This window comes from Haliotis rufescens, unplaced genomic scaffold (genome assembly GCF_023055435.1).
Source record: "Haliotis rufescens isolate VD_foot unplaced genomic scaffold, xgHalRufe1.0.p SCAF_32, whole genome shotgun sequence".
NCBI classification, from domain to species: domain Eukaryota; kingdom Metazoa; phylum Mollusca; class Gastropoda; order Lepetellida; family Haliotidae; genus Haliotis; species Haliotis rufescens.
The window spans coordinates 5226197-5253991 of record NW_025964024.1 but is presented as its reverse complement, the minus strand read 5'-3'; the positions used below and the strand labels follow the sequence as shown (position 1 = coordinate 5253991).

The 27795-nt window shown below is 36.5% G+C and overlaps 1 protein-coding gene across 1 annotated transcript; it reads right to left on the bottom strand.

Moving 5' to 3' along the window:
* Positions 1-609: 609 nt before the first annotated feature.
* Positions 610-27106, bottom strand: LOC124147629 (balbiani ring protein 3-like). The gene is made up of 45 exons (XM_048380651.1): positions 27090-27106; positions 26419-26538; positions 25908-26027; positions 25389-25508; positions 24878-24997; positions 24358-24477; positions 23847-23966; positions 23328-23447; positions 22807-22926; positions 22295-22414; positions 21785-21904; positions 21274-21393; positions 20755-20874; positions 20231-20350; positions 19710-19829; positions 18679-18798; positions 18157-18276; positions 17630-17749; positions 17118-17237; positions 16608-16727; positions 16089-16208; positions 15567-15686; positions 15040-15159; positions 14519-14638; positions 14007-14126; positions 13497-13616; positions 12975-13094; positions 12463-12582; positions 11941-12060; positions 11416-11535; positions 10895-11014; positions 10383-10502; positions 9873-9992; positions 9353-9472; positions 8831-8950; positions 8305-8424; positions 7784-7903; positions 7272-7391; positions 6753-6872; positions 6231-6350; positions 5705-5824; positions 4493-4612; positions 1637-1771; positions 1026-1141; positions 610-817 (listed from the first exon to the last, which is right to left on the bottom strand). The coding sequence occupies exons 1-44, from the start codon at positions 27104-27106 to the stop codon at positions 1036-1038; spliced, it is 5178 nt and encodes a 1725-aa protein (XP_048236608.1). The 3' UTR covers positions 610-817; positions 1026-1035.
* Between the last annotated feature and the right edge of the window lie 689 nt (positions 27107-27795).

Sequence of the window (27795 nt, the reverse complement as noted above, 5' to 3'; positions counted from 1 at the left end):
TACTGCATTTTTACTTGTACCATATGTCCTCGTGCATTTGCAGGTGAATTAGTGCGTGAATTAGTTAGTGCATTCATGCGTGTGAATGGTACGAATGCGGAGCATGGTATTACCTCTGTCTTCCAGCGTCGAGGTAGTATTGTTTACATGAACTATGTATGTTTAAACTGTTATAATAGTGTAAACTGCTGAAGGATGCTGAGGGAGGTCGGGTAGCCTAGTGGTGAAAGCGTTCGCTCGTCACGCCGAAGAACCGGGTTCGATTCCCGACATGGGTACAATATGTGAATCCCATTTCTGGTGTCCCCCGTAGTGATATTGCTGGAATAATGCTAAAAGCGACGTAAAACCAAACTCATTCACTCACTGCAGAATGCTGAGTCGAGTTGACGGTATAAACGTGTGCATCATGTTATACATATGGTAAAGTATTCATGATTTCGAGAGTTATGCTTCTGTTGCTAGCCAAATTAATCGTGCTAGAATCTATTGATAGCAACAATTGTTTCATATCTTTTCGAGGGGCATAAAATAGGTTCTGCATATGTATTTTATTTCCAGGTGAAAAAACAACGACTAAAATACAAGACGGTTTGTTTTGAAGTTTATTGTGAATACAAAGCAGTGACTGATTGGAGTAACAGTAATTTATTGATTGCAATATTTCGAACCACCCCCTCCATGTATTTCAAGCTGGATTTTATGTAGAATTCTCTTAAAAGAATCAATTTCCGAAAAACTTAGAATATATTCAACATCTCTGAGCATCTTCTCTCAATCATGTGCATCTGACAATCCTGCAGATATCAGCATTCGCCTGAAATGGAATACACATATTTTCTCAAATTGACACTGAATGACTTTCACACAATTCGACATTGATTCTACAATGTTATTCCCTCATAACTTTGTACAAGCATTTCTAATTGAAAAGAACATACATAACTAAAGAGACCACGCATAGAGTCATTTCTTTCTCAAATTAAAAACAAACAATATACTGACTGTACAAGGACTGTTCTTACTTTTCAAATTTTAGTGTATGATTCTTCCCCTCGTCTCAGGATGGAGACGAAACCGAGGGACGAGGTCTCTGAACCTGTCACCGCGACAGACCCCACGACGGGCTAAGTGGCCGCTCCTGGTCAAACATCAAAAATAAATATAATAAAAGCCAGGTTAAACTCAGGCCAGTATACTTTCATGTGTTTGCAGCCTAAATATTAAGTGAGTAAGCTGGGGTTTAAAATAGTTTTGCATAATATGTCTACACTCAGAGTTATCAGTTATGGAGAACGTGCCAGAGATATTTTACTCGTTTGGGATCAAATACTTGACTTGATAGGTTAACCGCAATGTGAAGCTTCAACTGTAAATTGTTCATTTTCATTATGCAATATTATGTATAACTGTATATAGAGAGAAGGTGGTAATAAGTGCTGTACTTGTGCCCAATCCCTTTGTCTTTTGGGACAATAAAATATGTTTAATATCAATAATAATAATAATAATAATAATAGGTTAACCATCAATGGCTGGTTTGTCTGGTCCAGACTCGATTATTTGTTACATCGCTAGAATATACATGTGTGGCGTTAAAAATCTGGTGTGTGTATTGGCTCGGTTATATACTTACGACAAACACTGCAGGAAGCACGCATTACGGTACGTCTTGTTGTCATCTCCACACACAGGTCTGAATCGTGTTGGACACTTGCAGTCCTCTGGACGAGTTGGGTTTGTCACTTGGCATCGTACTTTACTCACACCACTAAAACAACATGTGTTCAAGTACAAAGATACATTTACATTCAAAATAATACGGTTCAAATTGGTGAGTCAATATTGCTGAAAGTCCAACTTATTGAAGGCGTGGGACGTCAAGAATAGTCTTCACACATGAACCAAGGATGTCAGCGTGGTGATCCAACTCTTTATCCATGATTGATCTACTTCACTGCCTTCTTATTGTTGCCCTAACGGTGTACTATAGTTTGTGTGACTTCTAAAGCGGTTTATTGAAAATGAATATAACGTAACAAAGTTGCCAGGTGGGTAGGTAAAAATCGGATGTTTTATTATTTCATTCTCAAACAGCATAGTGTCATATGTGTAATATCGTGTATACGTGTATGTCATAACACAAATGGAAAGTGAGTTTACATGAGACAAATACGAGGGGTGGCTGAACGTTCTGAGCCTACCTAAGGATGTAAAGTACACCCATAACAGTTTACATGTAATAAGTACAGTGACTAGGCATTTTCTGTTGATGGAAATGTACAGATCTGGTTACCGGGCCGCCATCTATTATTCTTTGACTTCCTTCTGTTAGGAGGTTAGTTCAAGAGGGGAGGACGAAGATTATCCAATACCCGTAAACCTTCACATACTAGTACCCCGACTAAGGTGTAGTAGCACGTGGTCCTGTGGTCCTGTGCACAGCGCACAGATCACAAATCAGGTGAAATTAAGCAACGTCGGTCTCGGAGAGTAGTTGGATGGGTGACCACGTTAAGCAGCTTGACTCCTGGGATTTTCTAGGGATTCGGTCCTACCCCACACTGAAGCACATGTACCACATGTGGTGTCTCCTTAAGCAAGTGACTTTGTTCGAAATGTGCCTCTGTTCACCCAGCAGTGAGTGGATACCCGGTAGCATGAGAAGGTAATGTGGCTGTTAACCTTCTAGCGCCTCACAAGCAGCTCGGGTTGTATACTCCCCAGGGAGATGAGAATGAAAATCGAGTGCACTTTGATCCTTTGACCACCGGGGTAATAAATAGTGTAGCAATTTGAGCATCCACTTGGTGGATGGAATCTGGCGCATTATAAATTATTAAGGAAAATGTTAATATATACATGATATCATTATAGTTATATGATATCACCACACGTCACACACCCAATACAGCAGGCATGTCCGAGGAATGAAATGAGCATGACAAAAGATTCAGTACATTGGGTTCCAAGGCTTCTGGCTCCTGATCAGAAACGCTCTGGACTCATCATCTCTCGTCAGATTTAACATCGTTTTAAGGCAGCAGATATTGTTGTGAGCGAGTTGTAACCATGGATGAGCTCACCACCATTAACCACAGGCAGAACAACAGTCATCGCAAAGGAAGCATCCTCCAACGAAGACGGCAAATCTATGCCATCAGCTGCGAAGGTGAGACTGTGTTTTCTGTGATTGCAAAGAAATTCTACCAGAGGACTAATCTTCCGAAAGATTAGCCGAAATCTTCCGAAAGATTAGCCCACTAACGGCCAATATTATGCTAATCTGCAAAGGCAACTGCGTGAGAATACAAAGTCAAAACGTCGTGGAAGGTATAATGTTCCACCAGGACAATGCACATGTGCACACACGTCTGTTGGCATGGCTGCAGTGCATGACTGTAGCTTTGAACATCCTGCGTATTCACCATACTTGGCACCGTCACATTTTCACTTCTTCCGAAACCTGAAGGAAGAACTGTCTGGCAAGCATCATCCAACTGCTGTAGAGGATATTTTACACCACCAAAAGGAAGCTTTCTACACCAATGGAAGAGCAGCATTGTTGACAAAATTGTGTGGACCCTGGGAGGACTATATTGAACATTTTATGTTCGATCATTACCTATCAATTATATTGAATTAGCAATGCACTCCATCAAAATGATATAAAATGTTAAGGCGAGTGAACAACCAGAGTATCTGCCGAAACTGATTCCATTTGGCGTAAAAAGTAAATTTGTGGTGAAAATGGTGTGAATAGATCATTGAAAAGCAGTGATGACACCAAGTGTTCACGAAAAGGGTAAAAGTGTGCTGCTCAGGCCATCATACGTGTAGTTAGGCTCATACATTTTCTGTCACCCCTCTGACATCGGTTTTCAATCATTGTAAAGGAAACATATACCCCTTGTAATTCAACAAAACAAAATTCAGTGTCATGCAGCTGAACTCGAGCGACCAGGGTGTCATTAAACAAGAATAGAGTAATAAAGAAAACATGGTAATAGGTTATTAGTGGCAGAGATTTATGATGAATATGGAAATGGTTTTGTCATAAGTCACGCCATCATCGCCACAGACAGGTGAAAGGAGAAGTGGACAGGCACAAACTTCCAATCTGACACCTTCGTTGTAATGTTCAATTGAAGGAACACCCTTAGATATTATTATGCGATTGACGTCTGATTTGTCTTTAAACCTTCTAAACCGACTACACACCACCAATATGAATCAACGATTTAAGAAAGTTCTAAGGTTACAGTGATACAAAACCTTGTTTTATACATTGGTTGGCGTGAAGCATAGACCAAATATCTAAAAATTATAGCCGTTAACATGGATATTTTAAAGGTAAAGAAACAAGGATTAATTGTTGATAAAATAAGACATTAACTGAGGTAAAGGATAATTAACTCATTGAAATGATCGTATTCATCAGTTCTTGTAAAGTGTTTCTAATTTCAACAACACTCATGCCAAATGTACACACCCTTGACACTCCAGTTGGCATTCGTTATCATAAGTCACGCCATCATCGCCACAGACAGGTGAAAGGAGAAGTGGACAGGCGCAAACTTTGGGACATCCCCCATTGGACACCTTCGTTCCACTATTAAAACACAAATGTACAGTTTAATTGAAGGAAATCCCTCAGGGATTGTTATCTGGTAGACGTTTGACATCTTTTAAACTTTAGTACACTGCCCATTGGACACCTTCGTCGCACTTTTGAAGGAACAAAGTAAAGGTTAGTTGAAAGAGATATTATTATGTGGTAGACGTTTGACATCTTTTACTTTATGTTCACATAACGACGTATTTATCATCTTCTAAACAGACAACTCACCACCATTATGAATCAACGATTTAAGAAAGTTCTAAGGTTATAGTATTACAAAACCTTGTTTTATACATTGGTTGGCATGAAGCATGAACCAAATATCTAACAAGAGTCATAAGAAAGATGACATATCCCCCCGGCAGCTGTCTGTAAAGTAACCACTAGTAAATGTGCAATTCTGTTTGTAATGAGTCAACAGTTGAATGTTCTTTAAGAAGCATACATTGTTTACCCACTGAATGGTTTTCGAATTCTGGCCCGGAAACGAACCCGTTCCCCAATGGAGTCTAGGTCCAACTTCTTTCAATAAAAATTGTAAAAAATAAAAATTCGTAAAAAAAAAAATATCACAAGGCACCACTTCGGTGTGTGCCTGATAACTTTGCCAACTTTCGATCAAATACACAGAATGCTTTTCGAATTCTGCCCCGGAAACGAACCCCATCCCCAATTGAGTCTATGTCCAACTTCATTCCATAAAAATTTTAAAAAATTAAAATTAGAAAAATCCCAAAATATCAAAAGGCACCACTTCAGTATGTGCCTCATAGATTTGCCAAGTTTCGATCAAATACACTGAATGGTTTTGGAATTCTGCCCCGGAAAAGAGAACGATTACGGACGGCCTGATGGACAGACGGACAGACTGGCTGATCTCTATATTCCCCCGCATTATAAGCCGGGGGGATAAAAATGATATCCGTTAACATGGATATTGTAAAGGTAAAAAACAAGGATTAATTGTAAATGAAATAAGACATTAACTGAGGTAAAGGATAAATAACTCAGTGAAATGATCGTATTCATCAGTTCTTGTAAAGTGTTTCTAATTTCAACAACACTCATGCCAAATGTACACACCCTTGACACTCCAGTTGGCATTCGTTATCATAAGTCACGCCATCATCGCCACAGACAGGTGAAAGGAGAAGTGGACAGATGCAAACTTTGGGACATCCCCCATCGGACACCTTCGTTGCACTATTAAAGCACAAAATTAATGTACAATTTAATTGAAGGAAATCTCTGAAGTAATATTATGTGGTAGACGTTTCACATTTTTTCTTTATGTTCACATAACAACGTATTTATCATCTCTTAAACATACAACTCACCACCATTATGAATCAACGATTTAAGAAAGTTTTAAGGTTACAGTTATAAGAAACCCTGTTTTATACATTGGTTGGTGCGAAACATAAGCCAAATATCTAAAAATGATATCCGTTAACATGGATATTGGAAAGGTAAAGAAACAAAGATGGTTTGTTTAAAAAAATAAGACATTAACTGAGGTAAAGGATATATAACTCATTGAAATGATCGTATTCATCAGTTCTTGTAAAGTGTTTCTAATTTCAACAACACTCATGCCAAATGTACACACCCTTGACACTCCAGTTGGCATTCGTTATCATAAGTCACGCCATCATCGCCACAGACAGGTGAAAGGAGAAGTGGACAGGCGCAAACTTTGGGACATCCCCCATCGGACACCTTCGTTCCACTATTAAAACACAAATGTACAGTTTAATTTAAGGAAATCCCTCAAGGATTATTATCTGGTAGGCGTTTGACATCTTTTTCTTTATGTTCACATAACGACGTATTTATCATCTTCTAAACAGACAACTCACCACCATTATGAATCAACGATTTAAGAAAGTTCTAAGGTTGCAGTGATACAAAACCTTGTTTTATACATTGGTTGGCATGTAGCATGAACCAAATATCTAAAAAATGATATCAGCTAACATGGATTTTGTAAAAGTAAAGAAACAAGGATTAATTGTAAATAAATTAAGACATTAACTGAGGTAAAGGATACATAACTCCTTGAAATGATCGTATTCATCAGTTCTTGTAAAGTGTTTCTAATTTCAACAACACTCATGCCAAATGTACACACCCTTGACACTCCAGTTGGCATTCGTTATCATAAGTCACGCCATCATCGCCACAGACAGGTGAAAGGAGAAGTGGACAGGCGCAAACTTTGGGACATCCCCCATTGGACACCTTCGTTCCACTATTAAAGCACAAATGTACAGTTTAATTGAAGGAAATCTCTGAAGTAATATTATGTGGTTGACGTTTGACATCATTTACTTTATGTTCACATAATGACGTATTTATCATCTTCTAAACAGACAACTCACCACCATTATGAATCAACGATTTAAGAAAGTTCTTAGGTCACAGTGATACCAAACCCTGTTTTATACATTGGTTGGTGCGAAACATAAGCCAAATATCCAAAAATGATATCCGTTAACATGGATATTGTAAAGGTAAGAAACAAAGATGGTTTGTTAAAAAAATAAGACATAACCTGAGGTAAAGAATAAATAACCCATTGAAATGATCGTATTTATCAGTTCTTGTGATCTGTTTCGAATTCTAACAATACTTTTCCAAATGTACACACCCTTGACACTCCAGTTGGCATTCGTTATCATAAGTCACGCCATCATCGCCACAGACAGGTGAAAGGAGACGTGGACAGGCGCAAACTTTAGTACACTGCCCATTGGACACCTTCGTCGCACTTTTCATTGAACAAAGTAAAGGTTAGTTGAAAGAGACATTATTATCTGGTAGACGTTTGACATCTTCTTCTTTTTGCTCACATAACAACGTATTTATCATCTCCAAAACAGACAACACACCACCATTATGAATCAACGATTTAAGAAAGTTCTAAGATTATAGTGATACAAAACCTTGTTTTATACATTGGTTGGTGCGAAACATAAGCTAAATATCTAAAAGTGATATTCGTTAACATGGATATTGTAAAGGTAAAGAAACAAAGATGATCTGTTAAATAAATAAGACATTAACTGAGGTAAAGGATAAATAACTCCTTGAAATGATCGTATTCATCAGTTCTTGTAAAGTGATTCTAATTTCAACAACACTCATGCCAAATGTACACACCCTTGACACTCCAGTTGGCATTCGTTATCATAAGTCACGCCATCATCGCCACAGACAGGTGAAAGGAGAAGTGGGCAGGCGCAAACGTTTGGACATCCCCCATCGGACACCTTCGTTCCACTATTAAAACACAAATGTACAGTTTATTTGAAGGAAATCCCTCAGTTATTATTATCTGGTAGACGTTTGACATCTTTTTCTTTATGTTCACACAACGACGTATTTATCATCTTCTAAACAGACAACTCACCACCATTATGAATCAACGATTTAAGAAAGTTCTAAGGTTGCAGTGATACAAAACCTTGTTTTATACATTGGTTGGCATGAAGCATGAACCAAATATCTAAAAATGATATCAGTTAACATGGATTTTGTAAAGGTAAAGAAACAAGGATTAATTGTTAATAAGATAAGACATTAACTGAGGTAAAGAATAAATAACTCCTTGAAATGATCGTATTCATCAGTTCTTGTAAAGTGTTTCTAATTTCAACAACACTCATGCCAAATGTACACACCCTTGACACTCCAGTTGGCATTCGTTATCATAAGTCACGCCATCATCGCCACAGACAGGTGAAAGGAGAAGTGGACAGATGCAAACTTTGGGACATCCCCCATCGGACACCTTCGTTGCACTATTAAAGCACAAAATTAATGTACAATTTAATTGAAGGAAATCTCTGAAGTAATATTATGTGGTAGACGTTTCACATTTTTTCTTTATGTTCACATAACAACGTATTTATCATCTCTTAGACATACAACTCACCACCATTATGAATCAACGATTTAAGAAAGTTTTAAGGTTACAGTTATAAGAAACCCTGTTTTATACATTGGTTGGTGCGAAACATAAGCCAAATATCTAAAAATGATATCCGTTAACATGGATATTGGAAAGGTAAAGAAACAAAGATGGTTTGTTTAAAAAAATAAGACATTAACTGAGGTAAAGGATATATAACTCATTGAAATGATCGTATTCATCAGTTCTTGTAAAGTGTTTCTAATTTCAACAACACTCATGCCAAATGTACACACCCTTGACACTCCAGTTGGCATTCGTTATCATAAGTCACGCCATCATCGCCACAGACAGGTGAAAGGAGAAGTGGACAGGCGCAAACTTTGGGACATCCCCCATCGGACACCTTCGTTCCACTATTAAAACACAAATGTACAGTTTAATTTAAGGAAATCCCTCAAGGATTATTATCTGGTAGGCGTTTGACATCTTTTTCTTTATGTTCACATAACGACGTATTTATCATCTTCTAAACAGACAACTCACCACCATTATGAATCAACGATTTAAGAAAGTTCTAAGGTTGCAGTGATACAAAACCTTGTTTTATACATTGGTTGGCATGTAGCATGAACCAAATATCTAAAAAATGATATCAGCTAACATGGATTTTGTAAAAGTAAAGAAACAAGGATTAATTGTAAATAAATTAAGACATTAACTGAGGTAAAGGATACATAACTCCTTGAAATGATCGTATTCATCAGTTCTTGTAAAGTGTTTCTAATTTCAACAACACTCATGCCAAATGTACACACCCTTGACACTCCAGTTGGCATTCGTTATCATAAGTCACGCCATCATCGCCACAGACAGGTGAAAGGAGAAGTGGACAGGCGCAAACTTTGGGACATCCCCCATTGGACACCTTCGTTCCACTATTAAAGCACAAATGTACAGTTTAATTGAAGGAAATATCTCAAGTAATATTATGTGGTAGACGTTTGACATCTTTTACTTTATGTTCACATAACGACGTATTTATCATCTTCTAAACAGACAACTCACCACCATTATGAATCAACGATTTAAGAAAGTTCTTAGGTCACAGTGATACCAAACCCTGTTTTATACATTGGTTGGTGCTAAAACATAAGCCAAATATCCAAAAATGATATCCGTTAACATGGATATTGTAAAGGTAAGAAACAAAGATGGTTTGTTAAAAAAATAAGACATAACCTGAGGTAAAGAATAAATAACCCATTGAAATGATCGTATTTATCAGTTCTTGTGATCTGTTTCGAATTCTAACAATACTTTTCCAAATGTACACACCCTTGACACTCCAGTTGGCATTCGTTATCATAAGTCACGCCATCATCGCCACAGACAGGTGAAAGGAGACGTGGACAGATGCAAACTTTAGTACACTGCCCATTGGACACCTTCGTCGCACTTTTCATTGAACAAAGTAAAGGTTAGTTGAAAGAGACATTATTATCTGGTAGACGTTTGACATCTTCTTCTTTTTGCTCACATAACAACGTATTTATCATCTCCAAAACAGACAACACACCACCATTATGAATCAACGATTTAAGAAAGTTCTTAGGTCACAGTGATACCAAACCCTGTTTTATACATTGGTTGGTGCGAAACATAAGCCAAATATCCAAAAATGATATCCGTTAACATGGATATTGTAAAGGTAAGAAACAAAGATGGTTTGTTAAAAAAATAAGACATAACCTGAGGTAAAGAATAAATAACCCATTGAAATGATCGTATTTATCAGTTCTTGTGATCTGTTTCGAATTCTAACAATACTTTTTCAAATGTACACACCCTTGACACTCCAGTTGGCATTCGTTATCATAAGTCACGCCATCATCGCCACAGACAGGTGAAAGGAGACGTGGACAGGCGCAAACTTTAGTACACTGCCCATTGGACACCTTCGTCGCACTTTTCATTGAACAAAGTAAAGGTTAGTTGAAAGAGACATTATTATCTGGTAGACGTTTGACATCTTCTTCTTTTTGCTCACATAACAACGTATTTATCATCTCCAAAACAGACAACACACCACCATTATGAATCAACGATTTAAGAAAGTTCTAAGATTATAGTGATACAAAACCTTGTTTTATACATTGGTTGGTGCGAAACATAAGCTTAATATCTTAAAGTGATATTCGTTAACATGGATATTGTAAAGGTAAAGAAACAAAGATGATCTGTTAAATAAATAAGACATTAACTGAGGTAAAGGATAAATAACTCCTTGAAATGATCGTATTCATCAGTTCTTGTAAAGTGATTCTAATTTCAACAACACTCATGCCAAATGTACACACCCTTGACACTCCAGTTGGCATTCGTTATCATAAGTCACGCCATCATCGCCACAGACAGGTGAAAGGAGAAGTGGGCAGGCGCAAACGTTTGGACATCCCCCATCGGACACCTTCGTTCCACTATTAAAACACAAATGTACAGTTTATTTGAAGGAAATCCCTCAGTTATTATTATCTGGTAGACGTTTGACATCTTTTTCTTTATGTTCACATAACGACGTATTTATCATCTTCTAAACAGACAACTCACCACCATTTTGAATCAACGATTTAAGAAACTTCTAAGGTTGCAGTGATACAAAACCTTGTTTTATACATTGGTTGGCATGAAGCATGAACCAAATATCTAAAAATGATATCAGTTAACATGGATTTTGTAAAAGTAAAGAAACAAGGATTAATTGTTAATAAGATAAGACATTAACTGAGGTAAAGAATAAATAACTCCTTGAAATGATCGTATTCATCAGTTCTTGTAAAGTGTTTCTAATTTCAACAACACTCATGCCAAATGTACACACCCTTGACACTCCAGTTGGCATTCGTTATCATAAGTCACGCCATCATCGCCACAGACAGGTGAAAGGAGAAGTGGACAGATGCAAACTTTGGGACATCCCCCATCGGACACCTTCGTTGCACTATTAAAGCACAAAATTAATGTACAATTTAATTGAAGGAGTCTCTGAAGTAATATTATGTGGTAGACGTTTCACATTTTTTCTTTATGTTCACATAACAACGTATTTATCATCTCTTAAACATACAACTCACCACCATTATGAATCAACGATTTAAGAAAGTTTTAAGGTTACAGTTATAAGAAACCCTGTTTTATACATTGGTTGGTGCGAAACATAAGCCAAATATCTAAAAATGATATCCGTTAACATGGATATTGGAAAGGTAGAGAAACAAAGATGGTTTGTTTAAAAAAATAAGACATTAACTGAGGTAAAGGATATATAACTCATTGAAATGATCGTATTCATCAGTTCTTGTAAAGTGTTTCTAATTTCAACAACACTCATGCCAAATGTACACACCCTTGACACTCCAGTTGGCATTCGTTATCATAAGTCACGCCATCATCGCCACAGACAGGTGAAAGGAGAAGTGGACAGGCGCAAACTTTGGGACATCCCCCATCGGACACCTTCGTTCCACTATTAAAACACAAATGTACAGTTTAATTTAAGGAAATCCCTCAAGGATTATTATCTGGTAGGCGTTTGACATCTTTTTCTTTATGTTCACATAACGACGTTTTTATCATCTTCTAAACAGACAACACACCACCATTATGAATCAACGATTTAAGAAAGTTCTAAGGTTGCAGTGATACAAAACCTTGTTTTATACATTGGTTGGCATGTAGCATGAACCAAATATCTAAAAAATGATATCAGCTAACATGGATTTTGTAAAAGTAAAGAAACAAGGATTAATTGTAAATAAATTAAGACATTAACTGAGGTAAAGGATACATAACTCCTTGAAATGATCGTATTCATCAGTTCTTGTAAAGTGTTTCTAATTTCAACAACACTCATGCCAAATGTACACACCCTTGACACTCCAGTTGGCATTCGTTATCATAAGTCACGCCATCATCGCCACAGGCAGGTGAAAGGAGACGTGGACAGGCGCAAACTTTAGTACACTGCCCATTGGACACCTTCGTCGCACTTTTCATTGAACAAAGTAAAGGTTAGTTGAAAGAGACATTATTATCTGGTAGACGTTTGACATCTTCTTCTTTTTGCTCACATAACAACGTATTTATCATCTCCAAAACAGACAACACACCACCATTATGAATCAACGATTTAAGAAAGTTCTAAGATTATAGTGATACAAAACCTTGTTTTATACATTGGTTGGTGCGAAACATAAGCTAAATATCTAAAAGTGATATTCGTTAACATGGATATTGTAAAGGTAAAGAAACAAAGATGATCTGTTAAATAAATAAGACATTAACTGAGGTAAAGGATAAATAACTCCTTGAAATGATCGTATTCATCAGTTCTTGTAAAGTGATTCTAATTTCAACAACACTCATGCCAAATGTACACACCCTTGACACTCCAGTTGGCATTCGTTATCATAAGTCACGCCATCATCGCCACAGACAGGTGAAAGGAGAAGTGGGCAGGCGCAAACGTTTGGACATCCCCCATCGGACACCTTCGTTCCACTATTAAAACACAAATGTACAGTTTATTTGAAGGAAATCCCTCAAGGATTATTATCTGGTAGGCGTTTGACATCTTTTTCTTTATGTTCACATAACGACGTATTTATCATCTTCTAAACAGACAACTCACCACCATTATGAATCAACGATTTAAGAAAGTTCTAAGGTTGCAGTGATACAAAACCTTGTTTTATACATTGGTTGGCATGTAGCATGAACCAAATATCTAAAAAATGATATCAGCTAACATGGATTTTGTAAAAGTAAAGAAACAAGGATTAATTGTAAATAAATTAAGACATTAACTGAGGTAAAGGATACATAACTCCTTGAAATGATCGTATTCATCAGTTCTTGTAAAGTGTTTCTAATTTCAACAACACTCATGCCAAATGTACACACCCTTGACACTCCAGTTGGCATTCGTTATCATAAGTCACGCCATCATCGCCACAGACAGGTGAAAGGAGACGTGGACAGGCGCAAACTTTAGTACACTGCCCATTGGACACCTTCGTCGCACTTTTCATTGAACAAAGTAAAGGTTAGTTGAAAGAGACATTATTATCTGGTAGACGTTTGACATCTTCTTCTTTTTGCTCACATAACAACGTATTTATCATCTCCAAAACAGACAACACACCACCATTATGAATCAACGATTTAAGAAAGTTCTTAGGTCACAGTGATACCAAACCCTGTTTTATACATTGGTTGGTGCGAAACATAAGCCAAATATCCAAAAATGATATCCGTTAACATGGATATTGTAAAGGTAAGAAACAAAGATGGTTTGTTAAAAAAATAAGACATAACCTGAGGTAAAGAATAAATAACCCATTGAAATGATCGTATTTATCAGTTCTTGTGATCTGTTTCGAATTCTAACAATACTTTTTCAAATGTACACACCCTTGACACTCCAGTTGGCATTCGTTATCATAAGTCACGCCATCATCGCCACAGACAGGTGAAAGGAGACGTGGACAGGCGCAAACTTTAGTACACTGCCCATTGGACACCTTCGTCGCACTTTTCATTGAACAAAGTAAAGGTTAGTTGAAAGAGACATTATTATCTGGTAGACGTTTGACATCTTCTTCTTTTTGCTCACATAACAACGTATTTATCATCTCCAAAACAGACAACACACCACCATTATGAATCAACGATTTAAGAAAGTTCTAAGATTATAGTGATACAAAACCTTGTTTTATACATTGGTTGGTGCGAAACATAAGCTAAATATCTAAAAGTGATATTCGTTAACATGGATATTGTAAAGGTAAAGCAACAAAGATGATCTGTTAAATAAATAAGACATTAACTGAGGTAAAGGATAAATAACTCCTTGAAATGATCGTATTCATCAGTTCTTGTAAAGTGATTCTAATTTCAACAACACTCATGCCAAATGTACACACACTTGACACTCCAGTTGGCATTCGTTATCATAAGTCACGCCATCATCGCCACAGACAGGTGAAAGGAGAAGTGGGCAGGCGCAAACGTTTGGACATCCCCCATCGGACACCTTCGTTCCACTATTAAAACACAAATGTACAGTTTATTTGAAGGAAATCCCTCAGTTATTATTATCTGGTAGACGTTTGACATCTTTTTCTTTATGTTCACATAACGACGTATTTATCATCTTCTAAACAGACAACTCACCACCATTTTGAATCAACGATTTAAGAAACTTCTAAGGTTGCAGTGATACAAAACCTTGTTTTATACATTGGTTGGCATGAAGCATGAACCAAATATCTAAAAATGATATCAGTTAACATGGATTTTGTAAAAGTAAAGAAACAAGGATTAATTGTTAATAAGATAAGACATTAACTGAGGTAAAGAATAAATAACTCCTTGAAATGATCGTATTCATCAGTTCTTGTAAAGTGTTTCTAATTTCAACAACACTCATGCCAAATGTACACACCCTTGACACTCCAGTTGGCATTCGTTATCATAAGTCACGCCATCATCGCCACAGACAGGTGAAAGGAGAAGTGGACAGATGCAAACTTTGGGACATCCCCCATCGGACACCTTCGTTGCACTATTAAAGCACAAAATTAATGTACAATTTAATTGAAGGAAATCTCTGAAGTAATATTATGTGGTAGACGTTTCACATTTTTTTCTTTATGTTCACATAACAACGTATTTATCATCTCTTAAACATACAACTCACCACCATTATGAATCAACGATTTAAGAAAGTTTTAAGGTTACAGTTATAAGAAACCCTGTTTTATACATTGGTTGGTGCGAAACATAAGCCAAATATCTAAAAATGATATCCGTTAACATGGATATTGGAAAGGTAAAGAAACAAAGATGGTTTGTTTAAAAAAATAAGACATTAACTGAGGTAAAGGATATATAACTCATTGAAATGATCGTATTCATCAGTTCTTGTAAAGTGTTTCTAATTTCAACAACACTCATGCCAAATGTACACACCCTTGACACTCCAGTTGGCATTCGTTATCATAAGTCACGCCATCATCGCCACAGACAGGTGAAAGGAGAAGTGGACAGGCGCAAACTTTGGGACATCCCCCATCGGACACCTTCGTTCCACTATTAAAACACAAATGTACAGTTTAATTTAAGGAAATCCCTCAAGGATTATTATCTGGTAGGCGTTTGACATCTTTTTCTTTATGTTCACATAACAACGTATTTATCATCTTCTAAACAGACAACTCACCACCATTATGAATCAACGATTTAAGAAAGTTCTAAGGTTGCAGTGATACAAAACCTTGTTTTATACATTGGTTGGCATGTAGCATGAACCAAATATCTAAAAAATGATATCAGCTAACATGGATTTTGTAAAAGTAAAGAAACAAGGATTAATTGTAAATAAATTAAGACATTAACTGAGGTAAAGGATACATAACTCCTTGAAATGATCGTATTCATCAGTTCTTGTAAAGTGTTTCTAATTTCAACAACACTCATGCCAAATGTACACACCCTTGACACTCCAGTTGGCATTCGTTATCATAAGTCACGCCATCATCGCCACAGACAGGTGAAAGGAGAAGTGGACAGGCGCAAACTTTGGGACATCCCCCATTGGACACCTTCGTTCCACTATTAAAGCACAAATGTACAGTTTAATTGAAGGAAATATCTGAAGTAATATTATGTGGTTGACGTTTGACATCTTTTACTTTATGTTCACATAACGACGTATTTATCATCTTCTAAACAGACAACTCACCACCATTATGAATCAACGATTTAAGAAAATTCTTAGGTCACAGTGACACCAAACCCTGTTTTATACATTGGTTGGTGCGAAACATAAGCCATATATCCAAAAATGATATCCGTTAACATGGATATTGTAAAGGTAAGAAACAAAGATGGTTTGTTAAAAAAATAAGACATAACCTGAGGTAAAGAATAAATAACCCATTGAAATGATCGTATTTATCAGTTCTTGTGATCTGTTTCGAATTCTAACAATACTTTTCCAAATGTACACACCCTTGACACTCCAGTTGGCATTCGTTATCATAAGTCACGCCATCATCGCCACAGACAGGTGAAAGGAGACGTGGACAGGCGCAAACTTTAGTACACTGCCCATTGGACACCTTCGTCGCACTTTTCATTGAACAAAGTAAAGGTTAGTTGAAAGAGACATTATTATCTGGTAGACGTTTGACATCTTCTTCCTTTTGCTCACATAACAACGTATTTATCATCTCCAAAACAGACAACACACCACCATTATGAATCAACGATTTAAGAAAGTTCTTAGGTCACAGTGATACCAAACCCTGTTTTATACATTGGTTGGTGCGAAACATAAGCCAAATATCCAAAAATGATATCCGTTAACATGGATATTGTAAAGGTAAGAAACAAAGATGGTTTGTTAAAAAAATAAGACATAACCTGAGGTAAAGAATAAATAACCCATTGAAATGATCGTATTTATCAGTTCTTGTGATCTGTTTCGAATTCTAACAATACTTTTTCAAATGTACACACCCTTGACACTCCAGTTGGCATTCGTTATCATAAGTCACGCCATCATCGCCACAGACAGGTGAAAGGAGACGTGGACAGGCGCAAACTTTAGTACACTGCCCATTGGACACCTTCGTCGCACTTTTCATTGAACAAAGTAAAGGTTAGTTGAAAGAGACATTATTATCTGGTAGACGTTTGACATCTTCTTCTTTTTGCTCACATAACAACGTATTTATCATCTCCAAAACAGACAACACACCACCATTATGAATCAACGATTTAAGAAAGTTCTAAGATTATAGTGATACAAAACCTTGTTTTATACATTGGTTGGTGCGAAACATAAGCTAAATATCTAAAAGTGATATTCGTTAACATGGATATTGTAAAGGTAAAGAAACAAAGATGATCTGTTAAATAAATAAGACATTAACTGAGGTAAAGGATAAATAACTCCTTGAAATGATCGTATTCATCAGTTCTTGTAAAGTGATTCTAATTTCAACAACACTCATGCCAAATGTACACACCCTTGACACTCCAGTTGGCATTCGTTATCATAAGTCACGCCATCATCGCCACAGACAGGTGAAAGGAGAAGTGGGCAGGCGCAAACGTTTGGACATCCCCCATCGGACACCTTCGTTGCACTATTAAAGCACAAAATTAATGTACAATTTAATTGAAGGAAATCTCTGAAGTAATATTATGTGGTAGACGTTTCACATTTTTTTCTTTATGTTCACATAACAACGTATTTATCATCTCTTAAACATACAACTCACCACCATTATGAATCAACGATTTAAGAAAGTTTTAAGGTTACAGTTATAAGAAACCCTGTTTTATACATTGGTTGGTGCGAAACATAAGCCAAATATCTAAAAATGATATCCGTTAACATGGATATTGGAAAGGTAAAGAAACAAAGATGGTTTGTTTAAAAAAATAAGACATTAACTGAGGTAAAGGATATATAACTCATTGAAATGATCGTATTCATCAGTTCTTGTAAAGTGTTTCTAATTTCAACAACACTCATGCCAAATGTACACACCCTTGACACTCCAGTTGGCATTCGTTATCATAAGTCACGCCATCATCGCCACAGACAGGTGAAAGGAGAAGTGGACAGGCGCAAACTTTGGGACATCCCCCATCGGACACCTTCGTTCCACTATTAAAACACAAATGTACAGTTTAATTTAAGGAAATCCCTCAAGGATTATTATCTGGTAGGCGTTTGACATCTTTTTCTTTATGTTCACATAACAACGTATTTATCATCTTCTAAACAGACAACTCACCACCATTATGAATCAACGATTTAAGAAAGTTCTAAGGTTGCAGTGATACAAAACCTTGTTTTATACATTGGTTGGCATGTAGCATGAACCAAATATCTAAAAAATGATATCAGCTAACATGGATTTTGTAAAAGTAAAGAAACAAGGATTAATTGTAAATAAATTAAGACATTAACTGAGGTAAAGGATACATAACTCCTTGAAATGATCGTATTCATCAGTTCTTGTAAAGTGTTTCTAATTTCAACAACACTCATGCCAAATGTACACACCCTTGACACTCCAGTTGGCATTCGTTATCATAAGTCACGCCATCATCGCCACAGACAGGTGAAAGGAGAAGTGGACAGGCGCAAACTTTGGGACATCCCCCATTGGACACCTTCGTTCCACTATTAAAGCACAAATGTACAGTTTAATTGAAGGAAATATCTGAAGTAATATTATGTGGTTGACGTTTGACATCTTTTACTTTATGTTCACATAACGACGTATTTATCATCTTCTAAACAGACAACTCACCACCATTATGAATCAACGATTTAAGAAAATTCTTAGGTCACAGTGATACCAAACCCTGTTTTATACATTGGTTGGTGCGAAACATAAGCCAAATATCCAAAAATGATATCCGTTAACATGGATATTGTAAAGGTAAGAAACAAAGATGGTTTGTTAAAAAAATAAGACATAACCTGAGGTAAAGAATAAATAACCCATTGAAATGATCGTATTTATCAGTTCTTGTGATCTGTTTCGAATTCTAACAATACTTTTCCAAATGTACACACCCTTGACACTCCAGTTTGCATTCGTTATCATAAGTCACGCCATCATCGCCACAGACAGGTGAAAGGAGACGTGGACAGGCGCAAACTTTAGTACACTGCCCATTGGACACCTTCGTCGCACTTTTCATTGAACAAAGTAAAGGTTAGTTGAAAGAGACATTATTATCTGGTAGACGTTTGACATCTTCTTCCTTTTGCTCACATAACAACGTATTTATCATCTCCAAAACAGACAACACACCACCATTATGAATCAACGATTTAAGAAAGTTCTTAGGTCACAGTGATACCAAACCCTGTTTTATACATTGGTTGGTGCGAAACATAAGCCAAATATCCAAAAGTGATATCCGTTAACATGGATATTGTAAAGGTAAAGAAACAAAGATGATCTGTTAAATAAATAAGACATTAACTGAGGTAAAGGATAAATAACTCCTTGAAATGATCGTATTCATCAGTTCTTGTAAAGTGACTCTAATTTCAACAACACTCATGCCAAATGTACACACCCTTGACACTCCAGTTGGCATTCGTTATCATAAGTCACGCCATCATCGCCACAGACAGGTGAAAGGAGAAGTGGGCAGGCGCAAACGTTTGGACATCCCCCATCGGACACCTTCGTTCCACTATTAAAACACAAATGTACAGTTTATTTGAAGGAAATCCCTCAGTTATTATTATCTGGTAGACGTTTGACATCTTTTTCTTTATGTTCACATAACGACGTATTTATCATCTTCTAAACAGACAACTCACCACCATTTTGAATCAACGATTTAAGAAACTTCTAAGGTTGCAGTGATACAAAACCTTGTTTTATACATTGGTTGGCATGAAGCATGAACCAAATATCTAAAAATGATATCAGTTAACATGGATTTTGTAAAAGTAAAGAAACAAGGATTAATTGTTAATAAGATAAGACATTAACTGAGGTAAAGAATAAATAACTCCTTGAAATGATCGTATTCATCAGTTCTTGTAAAGTGTTTCTAATTTCAACAACACTCATGCCAAATGTACACACCCTTGACACTCCAGTTGGCATTCGTTATCATAAGTCACGCCATCATCGCCACAGACAGGTGAAAGGAGAAGTGGACAGATGCAAACTTTGGGACATCCCCCATCGGACACCTTCGTTGCACTATTAAAGCACAAAATTAATGTACAATTTAATTGAAGGAAATCTCTGAAGTAATATTATGTGGTAGACGTTTCACATTTTTTCTTTATGTTCACATAACAACGTATTTATCATCTCTTAAACATACAACTCACCACCATTATGAATCAACGATTTAAGAAAGTTTTAAGGTTACAGTTATAAGAAACCCTGTTTTATACATTGGTTGGTGCGAAACATAAGCCAAATATCTAAAAGTGATATTCGTTAACATGGATATTGTAAAGGTAAGAAACAAAGATGGTTTGTTAAAAAAATAAGACATTAACTGAGGTAAAGAATAAATAACTCCTTGAAATGATCGTATTCATCAGTTCTTGTAAAGTGTTTCTAATTTCAACAACACTCATGCCAAATGTACACACCCTTGACACTCCAGTTGGCATTCGTTATCATAAGTCACGCCATCATCGCCACAGACAGGTGAAAGGAGAAGTGGACAGGCGCAAACTTTGGGACATCCCCCATTGGACACCTTCGTTCCACTATTAAAGCACAAATGTACAGTTTAATTGAAGGAAATATCTCAAGTAATATTATGTGGTTGACGTTTGACATCTTTTACTTTATGTTCACATAACGACGTATTTATCATCTTCTAAACAGACAACTCACCACCATTATGAATCAACGATTTAAGAAAGTTCTTAGGTCACAGTGATACCAAACCCTGTTTTATACATTGGTTGGTGCGAAACATAAGCCAAATATCCAAAAATGATATCCGTTAACATGGATATTGTAAAGGTAAGAAACAAAGATGGTTTGTTAATAAAATAAGACATTACCTGAGGTAAAGAATAAATAACTTATTGAAATGATCGCATTTATCAATTCTTGTGATCTGTTTCGAATTCTAACAATACTTTTTCAAATGTACACACCCTTGACACTCCAGTTGGCATTCGTTATCATAAGTCACGCCATCATCGCCACAGACAGGTGAAAGGAGACGTGGACAGGCGCAAACTTTAGTACACTGCCCATTGGACACCTTCGTCGCACTTTTGAAGGAACAAAGTAAAGGTTAGTTGAAAGAGATATTATTATGTGGTAGACGTTTGACATCTTTTACTTTATGTTCACATAACGACGTATTTATCATCTTCTAAACAGACTACATACCACCATTATGAATCAACGATTTAAGAAAGTTTTAAGGTTACAGTGATACCAAACCCTGTTTTATACATTGGTTGGTGCGAAACATAAGCCAAATATCTAAAAGTGATATTCGTTAACATGGATATTGTAAAGGTAAGAAACAAAGATGGTTTGTTAAAAAAATAAGACATTAACTGAGGTAAAGAATAAATAACACCTTGAAATGATCGTATACATCAGTTCTTGTAAAGTGTTTCTAATTTCAACAACACTCATGCCAAATGTACACACCCTTGACACTCCAGTTGGCATTCGTTATCATAAGTCACGCCATCATCGCCAAAGACAGGTGAAAGGAGACGTGGACAGGCGCAAACTTTAGTACACTGCCCATTGGACACCTTCGTCGCACTTTTGAAGGAACAAAGTAAAGGTTAGTTGAAAGAGATATTATTATGTGGTAGACGTTTGACATCTTTTACTTTATGTTCACATAACGACGTATTTATCATCTTCTAAACAGACAACTCACCACCATTATGAATCAACGATTTAAGAAAGTTCTTAGGTCACAGTGATACCAAACCCTGTTTTATACATTGGTTGGTGCGAAACATAAGCCAAATATCCAAAAATGATATCCGTTAACATGGATATTGTAAAGGTAAGAAACAAAGATGGTTTGTTAAAAAAATAAGACATAACCTGAGGTAAAGAATAAATAACCCATTGAAATGATCGTATTTATCAGTTCTTGTGATCTGTTTCGAATTCTAACAATACTTTTTCAAATGTACACACCCTTGACACTCCAGTTGGCATTCGTTATCATAAGTCACGCCATCATCGCCACAGACAGGTGAAAGGAGACGTGGACAGGCGCAAACTTTAGTACACTGCCCATTGGACACCTTCGTCGCACTTTTCATTGAACAAAGTAAAGGTTAGTTGAAAGAGACATTATTATCTGGTAGACGTTTGACATCTTCTTCTTTTTGCTCACATAACAACGTATTTATCATCTCCAAAACAGACAACACACCACCATTATGAATCAACGATTTAAGAAAGTTCTAAGATTATAGTGATACAAAACCTTGTTTTATACATTGGTTGGTGCGAAACATAAGCTAAATATCTAAAAGTGATATTCGTTAACATGGATATTGTAAAGGTAAAGAAACAAAGATGATCTGTTAAATAAATAAGACATTAACTGAGGTAAAGGATAAATAACTCCTTGAAATGATCGTATTCATCAGTTCTTGTAAAGTGATTCTAATTTCAACAACACTCATGCCAAATGTACACACCCTTGACACTCCAGTTGGCATTCGTTATCATAAGTCACGCCATCATCGCCACAGACAGGTGAAAGGAGAAGTGGGCAGGCGCAAACGTTTGGACATCCCCCATCGGACACCTTCGTTCCACTATTAAAACACAAATGTACAGTTTATTTGAAGGAAATCCCTCAGTTATTATTATCTGGTAGACGTTTGACATCTTTTTCTTTATGTTCACATAACGACGTATTTATCATCTTCTAAACAGACAACTCACCACCATTTTGAATCAACGATTTAAGAAAGTTCTAAGGTTGCAGTGATACAAAACCTTGTTTTATACATTGGTTGGCATGAAGCATGAACCAAATATCTAAAAATGATATCAGTTAACATGGATTTTGTAAAAGTAAAGAAACAAGGATTAATTGTTAATAAGATAAGACATTAACTGAGGTAAAGAATAAATAACTCCTTGAAATGATCGTATTCATCAGTTCTTGTAAAGTGTTTCTAATTTCAACAACACTCATGCCAAATGTACACACCCTTGACACTCCAGTTGGCATTCGTTATCATAAGTCACGCCATCATCGCCACAGACAGGTGAAAGGAGAAGTGGACAGATGCAAACTTTGGGACATCTCCCATCGGACACCTTTGTTGCACTATTAAAGCACAAATGTACAGTTCAATTGAAGGAATATCTGAAGTTATATTATGTGGTTGACGTTTGACATCTTTTACTTTATGTTCACATAACGACGTATTTATCATCTTCTAAACAGACAACTCACCACCATTATGAATCAACGATTTCAGAAAGTTCTTAGGTCACAGTGATACCAAACCCTGTTTTATACATTGGTTAGTGCGAAACATAAGCCAAATATCCAAAAATGATATTCGTTAACATGGATATTGTAAAGGTATAGAAACAAAGATGGTTTGTTAATAAAATAAGACATTACCTGAGGTAAAGAATAAATAACTTATTGAAATGATCGCATTTATCAATTCTTGTGATCTGTTTCGAATTCTAACAATACTTTTTCAAATGTACACACCCTTGACACTCCAGTTGGCATTCGTTATCATAAGTCATGCCATCATCGCCACAGACAGGTGAAAGGAGACGTGGACAGGCGCAAACTTTAGTACACTGCCCATTGGACACCTTCGTCGCACTGTTGAAGGAACAAAGTAAAGGTTAGTTGAAAGAGATATTATTATCTGGTAGACGTTTGACATCTTTTACTTTATGTTCACATAACGACGTATTTATCATCTTCTAAACAGACTACATACCACCATTATGAATCAACGATTTAAGAAAGTTTTAAGGTTACATTGATACCAAACCCTGTTTTATACATTGGTTGGTGCGAAACATAAGCCAAATATCTAAAAGTGATATTCGTTAACATGGATATTGTAAAGGTAAGAAACAAAGATGGTTTGTTAAAAAAATAAGACATTAACTGAGGTAAAGAATAAATAACTCCTTGAAATGATCGTATTCATCAGTTCTTGTAAAGTGTTTCTAATTTCAACAACACTCATGCCAAATGTACACACCCTTGACACTCCAGTTGGCATTCGTTATCATAAGTCACGCCATCATCGCCACAGACAGGTGAAAGGAGAAGTGGACAGGCGCAAACTTTGGGACATCCCCCATTGGACACCTTCGTTCCACTATAAAAGCACAAATGTACAGTTTAATTGAAGGAAATATCTCAAGTAATATTATGTGGTTGACGTTTGACATCTTTTACTTTATGTTCACATAACGACGTATTTATCATCTTCTAAACAGACAACTCACCACCATTATGAATCAACGATTTCAGAAAGGTCTTAGGTCACAGTGATACCAAACCCTGTTTTATACATTGGTTGGTGCGAAACATAAGCCAAATATCCAAAAATGATATTCGTTAACATGGATATTGTAAAGGTATAGAAACAAAGATGGTTTGTTAATAAAATAAGACATTACCTGAGGTAAAGAATAAATAACTTATTGAAATGATCGCATTTATCAATTCTTGTGATCTGTTTCGAATTCTAACAATACTTTTTCAAATGTACACACCCTTGACACTCCAGTTGGCATTCGTTATCATAAGTCACGCCATCATCGCCACAGACAGGTGAAAGGAGACGTGGACAGGCGCAAACTTTAGTACACTGCCCATTGGACACCTTCGTCGCACTGTTGAAGGAACAAAGTAAAGGTTAGTTGAAAGAGATATTATTATGTGGTAGACGTTTGACATCTTTTACTTTATGTTCACATAACGACGTATTTATCATCTTCTAAACAGACTACATACCACCATTATGAATCAACGATTTAAGAAAGTTTTAAGGTTACATTGATACCAAACCCTGTTTTATACATTGGTTGGTGCGAAACATAAGCCAAATATCTAAAAGTGATATTCGTTAACATGGATATTGTAAAGGTAAAAAACAACGATGGTTTGTTAAAAAAATAAGACATTAACTGAGGTAAAGAATAAATAACTCCTTGAAATGATCGTATTCATCAGTTCTTGTAAAGTGTTTCTAATTTCAACAACACTCATGCCAAATGTACACACCCTTGACACTCCAGTTGGCATTCGTTATCATAAGTCACGCCATCATCGCCACAGACAGGTGAAAGGAGAAGTGGACAGGCGCAAACTTTGGGACATCCCCCATTGGACACCTTCGTTCCACTATTAAAACACAAATGTACAGTTTAATTGAAGGAAATATCTCAAGTAATATTATGTGGTTGACGTTTGACATCTTTTACTTTATGTTCACATAACGACGTATTTATCATCTTCTAAACAGACAACTCACCACCATTATGAATCAACGATTTAAGAAAGTTCTTAGGTCACAGTGATACCAAACCCTGTTTTATACATTGGTTGGTGCGAAACATAAGCCAAATATCCAAAAATGATATCCGTTAACATGGATATTGTAAAGGTAAGAAACAAAGATGGTTTGTTAATAAAATAAGACATTACCTGAGGTAAAGAATAAATAACTTATTGAAATGATCGCATTTATCAATTCTTGTGATCTGTTTCGAATTCTAACAATACTTTTTCAAATGTACACACCCTTGACACTCCAGTTGGCATTCGTTATCATAAGTCACGCCATCATCGCCACAGACAGGTGAAAGGAGACGTGGACAGGCGCAAACTTCAGTACACTGCCCATTGGACACCTTCGTCGCACTTTTGAAGGAACAAAGTAAAGGTTAGTTGAAAGAGATATTATTATGTTGTAGACGTTTGACATCTTTTACTTTATGTTCACATAACGACGTATTTATCATCTTCTAAACAGACTACATACCACCATTATGAATCAACGATTTAAGAAAGTTTTAAGGTTACAGTGATACCAAACCCTGTTTTATACATTGGTTGGTGCGAAACATAAGCCAAATATCTAAAAGTGATATTCGTTAACATGGATATTGTAAAGGTAAGAAACAAAGATGGTTTGTTAATAAAATAAGACATTAACTGAGGTAAAGAATAAATAACTCAGTGAAATGATCGTATACATTAGTTCTTGTAAAGTGTTTCTAATTTCAACAACACTCATGCCAAATGTTCACACCCTTGACACTCCAGTTGGCATTCGTTATCATAAGTCACGCCATCATCGCCACAGACAGGTGAAAGGAGAAGTGGACAGGCGCAAACTTTGGGACATCTCCCATCGGACACCTTCGTCGCACTTTTGAAGTAAAAAAGGAAAAAATACCTTCAGGGCTTGTTGAATGTTTGGTTGGCAAAATCTTGTTGATCATCTTCTCAATGGATTACGCATATCCATTATGAATCCACTATTAATTATAGTGAGAATAACGTTAATCTATACGAAGATTTCAGACGACTCTTGCTCAAAAGCAATGCCGTAAATCCAATGCCTTAGCAAAGCATGTGGAGGTCATTTCTGAATTTGAAGCTTCAGTGACAAAACTAATGTCCAACGCAGTTTCCAGTTTTTTTTAGTTTAAAATTGCATGGGTTTTTTTCAGGTGATGAATTTACTAGCTTTGCATGTGTTTATGACAGGTGCAGCTGGTGGTGCAGGATACGCTAACCTTTTGTCAAACACCTAGTGTTTTCTCTAGTTGGTAATGATTCATAAACACATGCTTTTGATGTAGTCGGGGTCGTACAGTGGACACTGCTTTAGGCAAATATTCCTTGTGATTATGGAAATGGGTTTGTTAGTTTAATTTCCTCGTGTGCAGGTGAAAACGTGTTTATCATCTTCCATACCGATCAAGTATATCCATTCTGAATCACCGCTCCATATAATTCCCAAGGTCTCACTGATAAACACGTAGTTTAGCTTAGGTGACATCAAGCACTGCTAAACAATTTAAAGACCTGAAAATTGAACCATCGGATCCGCATAATTATTATCATTTTTACAGATTAAAATTTCGAATGCTACAAAGAGGGTTTGGGTGATCCTGGCACAGACTGGCTGGTTAGGTTCAGACCAGACAGCGAATGGGACTTCTCCCAGGAAGTGCTGCCTTGTCAAACGCACCCAGAACTTTTTGGAGAATGTGAAGACTCTCTAACACAGCAGCCTTCTGCATTACACAGATAATCAGTAGGGCTGTACTCCTGGCAACAAACTTGGGTACTCTCCCAATGTCAGTCAACAGATTGGGAGGTACCAAACCAAAGGCACCGAGAAGAATGGGGAGTCTGACAACTTGGTACTTGGGATGCAAGTGTGACATTCGAAAGCAAGATCTGCATATTTGCCATGCTTTTCCTGAATCATGTCAATCAAATTAGTGCCAAAAGGGACATAAAATTCAATGATATAAATAATGTCATTGGATTTATCAAAAAGGACAAGATCAGGTATGTTGGTCTGGATAGGACTGACGCTGTAAAAGGGCATATTCCAAAGAATTTTGTATTTTCCATGACCCCCTCTATATATTCCGTGTCGTAACATGGATGG

Coding starts and splice junctions, on each gene's coding strand:
- LOC124147629 (XM_048380651.1), bottom strand. Junction 17,238..17,629: donor TGCCAACTGGAGTGTCAAGG/GTGTGTACATTT, acceptor TTCAATGAAAAG/TGCGACGAAGGTGTCCAATG. Junction 11,536..11,940: donor TGCCAACTGGAGTGTCAAGG/GTGTGTACATTT, acceptor GTGCTTTAATAG/TGCAACGAAGGTGTCCGATG.